The 7,509-nt window shown below is 36.3% G+C and overlaps 3 protein-coding genes across 3 annotated transcripts in view; 1 reads left to right on the top strand and 2 right to left on the bottom strand.

The window, feature by feature from the left end:
* The window catches only part of LOC109589213 (uncharacterized), a 2,442-nt gene extending 1,359 nt beyond the window's left edge, over nucleotides 1-1,083 (bottom strand). Inside the window, exon 1 of the mRNA XM_020005322.1 lies at nucleotides 29-1,083. Within this exon, the coding sequence (XP_019860881.1) occupies nucleotides 29-548 (520 nt within the window). The 5' untranslated portion in view covers nucleotides 549-1,083. The remainder of the gene's footprint in view (nucleotides 1-28) is intronic.
* Nucleotides 1,084-1,726: 643 nt separating this feature from the next.
* Nucleotides 1,727-6,270, bottom strand: LOC100633531 (echinoderm microtubule-associated protein-like 6). Its single transcript, XM_003390896.3, has 10 exons — nucleotides 6,103-6,270; nucleotides 5,796-6,002; nucleotides 5,388-5,547; nucleotides 4,397-4,495; nucleotides 4,149-4,275; nucleotides 3,939-4,066; nucleotides 3,635-3,770; nucleotides 2,498-2,699; nucleotides 2,130-2,267; nucleotides 1,727-2,071 (listed from the first exon to the last, which is right to left on the bottom strand). Exons 2-10 carry the CDS (start codon nucleotides 5,990-5,992, stop codon nucleotides 1,780-1,782), a joined length of 1,479 nt encoding a protein of 492 aa, XP_003390944.1. The 5' UTR covers nucleotides 5,993-6,002; nucleotides 6,103-6,270; the 3' UTR covers nucleotides 1,727-1,779.
* A 71-nt stretch (nucleotides 6,271-6,341) lies between these two features.
* On the top strand, nucleotides 6,342-7,481 carry LOC109589212 (serine--tRNA ligase-like). Its single transcript, XM_020005321.1, has 5 exons — nucleotides 6,342-6,634; nucleotides 6,750-6,845; nucleotides 6,888-6,956; nucleotides 7,005-7,079; nucleotides 7,123-7,481. The coding sequence occupies exons 1-5, from the start codon at nucleotides 6,392-6,394 to the stop codon at nucleotides 7,177-7,179; spliced, it is 540 nt and encodes a 179-aa protein (XP_019860880.1). The 5' UTR covers nucleotides 6,342-6,391; the 3' UTR covers nucleotides 7,180-7,481.
* Nucleotides 7,482-7,509: the final 28 nt, after the last annotated feature.

The following is a 7,509-nucleotide window of genomic DNA, read 5'->3' as shown; positions in this document are numbered from 1 at the left end:
AAAGTGAGCAGGACTTTACCGTCCGGAGATATCTCATCAAAGACGTAGTTCATCCACTTTACTAAGAGGTTGCACATGTCAGATACGGTAAACTTGTCCCAGTTGCAGGAGCTATCAGCAAGATCGACTTCAAATATCGTATTAATGAGCCCGTACTTCTTGTTCTTCTGGAGTCCAACAGGGACTCTCTCTGTGTCGTAAACGCCAGTCCCTTTCACAAATCCCTCACTGACTTCAGAGAATGAGTAAAAGTGACTAAAATCCTCCTTTTCCTTCCGGAGATGTTCCACAAAATCATCATCGACACGTGTTAAATGAGCAAAAGTGGCTACAATGATATCCTTGATGCCACACTTTCTCACCTGATGCAGAATATCAATCTTGTTCTGTAGAGTGTGACTACGTAGTTGGCCCACAGTGCTCTCCCTGATGGAGTTATCTAGACAAAAGAAGTCAAGGTTTCTGAGCCTCTCTCTCTTTTGTACTCGAACTGTCTCAATGTGCTGGACTATGGTAGAAACCTCTGAGTCTATATCCACTACAGACATACTGGACCAGAGCCTTATCCCTTCTTAATGATATCTTCTTTCTCCTCAAGTTGTGGTAGAAATGGCAGCAGTAGTTTTTCTCCTAAGGCTCTATAGTAACTGTAATGATATATTCATAGCTGATTGCATCCTACACACAAATTCTACTCATAATTGTAATTTGGAACTCAGACCAAATTACGATCATAAATATTTAAGTCATTAAATATTGTAATTCAATATAGAATATTTAGCCTGTTCATCAAAAATAACAAATCCACTATAATTATACACGCAGCACCTGCCAATAGCAAAATAATAATAAATATATGAGCACGTATGCATGCACTTGCTTAAATAGTTAGGGCACAAACTTCAATTTGATAATAAGCTATTGGTATGCTAATTAAAAAATAAAGCAGGACTTTTCATTAGACGCATGCTACATGTATAGTTTTCATTACTACATGTACAGATTTTGAAAAAGAATTTTCATATACAAATGTAAAAAATAAGAGAAAATTGATATACAGTGAAACCTGCTATTGTGGACACTCTAAAATAAGGACACCTCTATAATCAGGACAGGTAGTATCAGTCCCAATACAATACAAATGTGTATTAATGAACCTTTGAAATAAGGACACCTCTATAATAAGGACAGTTTTATTTGGTCCCAAGGTGTCCGGAATAGACAGGTTTGACTGTACACATAAAGTATCAGATAAACCATAATGACATAGGAATGACTAATCTAATTAATCCCAAATGCATCATTCCAGGCTAATGAATACTTCATATCATAAATCATCGACTGATAGACACAATTAGAAACAGGATCTGCTTATATTTCTCAAAAACAGCGACAAAGTCAGACTTCCTTAATATTTTCACTGACTAGACATCAGAGAAAGATGAGGTCACGTGATGTGCTGAATAGATACACATTACCATAAAGGAGGCATAAGTGATCGGATCATCAATTACTACATACCAACACACTTCACACAGTTTAGAGTAAACACTGTAGATCCAGACACTACAGTTCTCAGTAACAGAGTATGCTAAACCTCCCATTATGTATGAACATGTGCACTAGGTAGTGTAGCACTGGTGTTTTTAAAAAACACTATGTACATTGTACATGTATAGTGCTGGTGATTTTAAAATTTCGCATTTATTTCCATTTTAATAAGACATTCTACGTACATGACACGACACGTAATAAAATATTAAAAAAAAAAAAGAATTGTTAATAGTGGCATTGATGGATATGAATCTTACCAGGTATCTTGTAATAAAGTTTCTCGGATGCGCCAGAATTAGTGACAATAAATTGACTGTCCTCGGACCAGTCCAAGTGGGTTATGAAACTTGAGGAGCCTCTACAAGTACCGACCCTCTTGTAGCCCTCGCTCACATCGTACACGTCAACAAAATTATCGTTAGATCCGACAGCAAGGTAATGCGCATCGGGCGAGTATTTCATCTCGTGAAGAACCTCTTTTCTGTCTTTCTTTTGAAAGACTACGCTGAGATTATTACTGTAAGAGGAGGAGGAGGGGGGGAGAGGATAAAGAGGGTAAAAGTGGCAATGGTTACTTCAAGTTAAAGACGACAAAGGAGCCGTCTTGTTGTCCGGCAGCAATATGATCACCAGCTGGAGAGAAGGCAACAGAGCGAACAGGATGGGACGCATGGCAAAGCTGTAGTACTTCACGACTAGTAGCTGACCATACCCTACATAACAAGGAGAAATTATAACGAAAATTATAAATAAAAATTATCAACAAATGTATAGGAAAAATATAATGTAGCTCATAAATCTATTTTTTAAATTGCCTCAAACAATTTCGAACATTTCTCGAATGCTCATAACTCAAGAACGGGTGACAGAAATTAACATAAACTCAGGATAGTTTATATTTATACATTACTCTAACTTTATCAATTACTATACTGTGTCTTACCTCACAGTCTTGTCATCACTCCCAGTGGCAAATATAGCCTGAGAAGGATGAGAGGCCAGTCCCCACAACTCTCCCTCTCCGTGTCCTCTTGCGACTGTAACTGGGTTCTCTTTATCTTCTACTCTTATTTCAAACACTTCGCCATCTTTAGTACCAGCAAGAACCTTCTCACCTTCCCAGCAAACACTCCTCAGACACAAACCTTTTTATAGAGTAAATAAAAATAATTACTGATTTATAAATGCAGGGTTTCCCACAAAGCATGCTAAGTGAGCTAAACAGCATGAGTTTTATGAGCTGACAAGCACTACAATACAGTACATGGCTTTTGAAGCAACTTTAAAAATTCATAATAAATCTAATTTCGATCGGAATCACCTCAAACTTGCTACACAACATAAAAACATGTATATGTATCAGAAAATATTATAAAAATGGAGAATTCTCTCCTAGTCATTTTTGGCACAGTTTGGCCAATGACACTGTACTATAGTACAGGGACTTTGGCCCGATTTTGGAGTAACTTCAAAAATTCGTAAAAAATCCAAACTTGATCGGAATCAGCTCAAACTTTCTACGCAACATAAGAACATGTATATGTATCAGAAAATATTATTAAAATGGAGAATTCTCTCCTAGTCATTTTTGGCGAATTTTGGCCAATGACACTGTACTATAGTACAGGGACTTTGGCCCGATTTTGGAGTAACTTCAAAAATTCGTAAAAAATCCAAACTTGATCGGAATCAGCTCAAACTTTCTACGCAACATAAGAACATGTATATGTATCAGAAAATATTATTAAAATGAAGAATTCTCTCCTAGTCATTTTTGGTGAAATTTGGCCAATGACACTGTACTATAGTACAGGGACTTTGGCCCGTTTTTGGAGTAACTTCAAAAATTCGTAAAAAATCCAAATTTGATTGGAATCAGCTCAAACTTGCTACACAACATAAGAACATGTATATGTATCAGAAAATATTATAAAAATGAAGAATTCTCTCCTAGTCATTTTTGGTGAAATTTGGCCCAAGACCATGCATGTACTATAGTACAGGGACTTTGGCCCAATTTTGAGCAACTGACAGGAAGTTGAGCAGTATATGCCAGAGTACATGTATTTATGTATCATACCTTTATAGCCGGCTGATGTGCGTGTGAGGTCAATACAAGCAACAGGAGTGAAGTCCTCATTCCAAAGACACAATTTACCATCTTTACCGCCACTGGCAAACCCATCATCACTAGCATGAATACTATGGACTGGACCCTGAGAGATAACACACAACAATCATGTATATGTACATGCTACATGTACATGTATAAGTGTACAGGTATTATAATATTAGATGCATACAATAATGTATATAGTTCAAACTGATGTTAATGCATACAGTAATGTTAATGCTAGATGCATTAAGTGATACTCAAGGCATACGTTATGAGCAGACTTGATGACGTTGTCCAGTGTGTGTCCCTTCCATTGATAAATGTCACCAGAAAAGGTACCAGTGAATAATGTGTCATTCTTTGAGAATCCTATAGACAGAACTGTCTGCACTTCACCTGTGGGAGAGAGGGGGGGGAAGAGAGAGAGGGGGGGGGGAAGATAAAAGGAGAGTAAAAACTAAAAGATCGTATACTGTACCTTTCTTTCCAAACACTCCTTTCTTTCCAGTGAGGGCATTGCCACAGAGTGTCCAAAACTTTACATGCTTCACCCCACAACTAACCAACTGGTTTGAAGAAGAGGGAGTGAACTTGCAATCAAATATCTAGAAGAAATAAGAGGAGAGAGAGAGGGAGAGAGAGGTGTTAAAAGTACACATGTGTATAACCAGAAAGTGAAAGATATGATGAAGTAAAAATGACAAACTCTTGCTTTATGATCCTCACCTTATCACCATGTCCACGAGTAGAGGCAATCTGTTTCCCTTTGCGCCAATCCCATACTGTAATACAATGATAGTCATCCATACCGGTAGATACCAGCTTCTAAAATTACAAGAAAATAAAAGCATAATTATTAATATAGACATATGTACAGGCCAATACACATGGACATGCATACATTTGTATTAATATTAAAATTATTTTATTATTATTTAATTGTATTAAAGCTGTTGGAAGTATAAGGCCCATTCCCCTTGAAAACAACATAGATAATCATAAAACAACAGCTAGGGTTGCTGTACATAATCGACACACATGTACATGTACCTGCAGTTTACTACAGTTAAGTTCTAATAACAATTAAGTTATTGTACAGACTACAAATCTCAAAGGAGATCAGTATTGGATTATGCATTTGTCCCACTGAAAGTAGTCCATCAACAGAAGTACATTAATACAAACCCACCAGAGGGCAGGCTAAAATAACTTATATTAAAATAATTATCACAGGACAAGGCATTCTGTTAGACTATTATACCACACAATACTGTTACCATAATGAACATGTAGTGGGTGTATTGGATGTGGACCAGTGTGGTCATCCAAACCATATTAGTGTGAGACAATAAGACATATACATGTACATGTACTGTAGCCACTCACTAACACACTGTAATGAGGACAATCTAGTCTACATTAATTATACTGTACATGTACACGTACACATACATAAAGTCAATTAAAATATTATATTGGTCAAAATAAAACATTATTTATTATCATTTCTTGTTGTACATATGATCATTAATAATATAATAATTGTGTGTTTTTAGCAATTAATATATTCATAATTACTATTATTATTATTTTTATATTTTTGTAAGTTCTGTTTGTTTTGTAAGTTCTGTAAGTATTTTTATATTTTTTTCCACACAAAAATTCTCATACAACAACATTAAAAGATACGCATTGCTATCATACAAGTTGTACTGACTTCTCCATCACTGCTAAAAGCAACTGTAGCTATTCCTCTATCATGCCCTCCCTGTAGAATAGACACCATTTCCATTGTCTTTGAATTCCAGACACAAATAAAAGGATCCTTCCCAATCTGACCAGTGGCAAATAGCTCTTTATTGGGGTGAATGGCTAGACTACGTTGTGTTAAGAGAGAAATTGAAAGGAATAAGAAATAAAGGAAGTCAAAATGATTAAGAACATTATGTACACATGTGTCATTAAAGAAGAATGAATTCAAAGGATTAATGATTACAATTAAAATATTTGATGAAATATCAACCAATGAGATTGGAGGAGTCACATGTTAGCACAATGCAATGTAGAAGACATAAGAGTATGTACATGCAATATCAAAGTAGACACAGGACTATATCAAACTTACCATAATATATCATCGCTGTGTCCTTTGAAGAATCTCTGCTTCTTTTGAGCAACGTTATGGACAATGGCTACGCCAGCAACAAAATAAACAGCATCACCGTCGCCATTGTAATAGAGATTGTTGCGACACTGGTTACCGCGATAACCATAGACCCACTCCAGACGCAACTGGCTGGGAGGAGCAGTCTTGTCTGCCATTGGTTACGGCCTAGAAGAAATGTGGGCACGTGGTCAATGGTCAAAAAGATCATTTATATGTACTATACCGTTTAAAATACTACATTAAATATTATTTTTACTCTTTTTACCAGTAAATCAACAGTTCCACAGGAACAAAAGGAGAATATGCCAGCTAAATCTGAGCACAAAGAGGCGAGAGGTGAGCGGGCAAGAGAGAGTAAGCGAGAGAGAAAGACGAGGAGAAAAGAGTACCCCAGGGCTCCTCTGCAGGATCTCCGGATACTCTGTCCGTTTATAGTCCGTTCACATACAAGATGTGATGTAGGCGTGGCAAAGTCTAGACCCGAAATTTTCGATCAGAAAATTCTGATCTGGATTTTCTGTTCCGAAACTAAATGGCGGGTGAGTTCTCTGCGCATGCGTATAATGACACGTGGGTTAGGTTTTCCACTTTTCATTATGTTGAGTGGATTAAAACCTAGAGTACTGAGATGTAAAAGGTTGAGACAGTCTTACTGCTCTTCCTCTCCAGCAAAAGGAAACGACAGTGAAGTTTTAAATAAGCAATTACTAAAGGCTGGGATGAGTTATCTCAAGGACACAGAGAAAACTAGAAAGAGTGTGGAGCTTCGCAAACTGGACATCAATATTGATCAGTTGGTATGACATTAATCATATAAATAATATTAAAAGGGTAGTTTATTACTATTATGTGGGTGGTTATTATTTGTGGTTTTCAATTATAGAATATGCTAATTTCTATCGTTTACATTAGTTAGTTGACTATGGTAAGTATCAGCAAATATTAGGGAAGCTTGATAATGCATTGCTTGAGAAGAAAGCGGAAGCTGGAGTTGTGTCATCAAAAGGAGTGAGTTTATATTAATTCATGATAGTTTTGAGAATCATTTAGGATGTCAACGAGAAAGGCAGAAGTATCGATAAATTAAGAGATCTTAAAGGCACAATAAAACAATTAAAAGTAATACATTGTTATTAATTCTATCTAGTTACTACTCTTTTTTAATAGACTGAGCTGCACCAAATGGAGAAGTCGTTAGTCCCAAATGTCTCTCGCCTTCCAAACAACATTCATCCCAATGTGGTTGGTTTATTATTTGCTAATGATTTTACGTAATCTCTTTTAGCCGATTGGTAATGAACCAAGACTAGTAGAGTACCTCAATGCAAAGCCTGGTACGTAGTGTGTGTGTGTGTGTGTGTTTGTATGTGTGTCTGTGTGTGTTTGTATGTGTGTTATCATGTTTATGGTAGCAGTTTGCATTTATTGCAATTTGAATGAATTATTAATTTATTTGAAGCAAAAAATTAAATTAACAAAAACTTATTTCAGCCTAAAACTGAAAAGTCCAACTACTGCTTCAAGTTCTATAGATACTATATTAGAATTGCAAAATTCAAGTTCTGACACTGCATCAGTTAATCAAACTGAACAAGACAGTAGTAGTACTCGTAAGAGTCAGCATTTTTGACTGCTTTATCTGGATCACTTTTGGCCAGGTCCTTATTATCAG

This window comes from Amphimedon queenslandica, unplaced genomic scaffold (assembly GCF_000090795.2).
Source record: "Amphimedon queenslandica unplaced genomic scaffold, v1.1 AMPQUscaffold_11540, whole genome shotgun sequence".
NCBI classification, from domain to species: domain Eukaryota; kingdom Metazoa; phylum Porifera; class Demospongiae; order Haplosclerida; family Niphatidae; genus Amphimedon; species Amphimedon queenslandica.
Note: the sequence above shows the minus strand (reverse complement) of the source record. Positions and strands in the feature narration are given on the sequence as shown.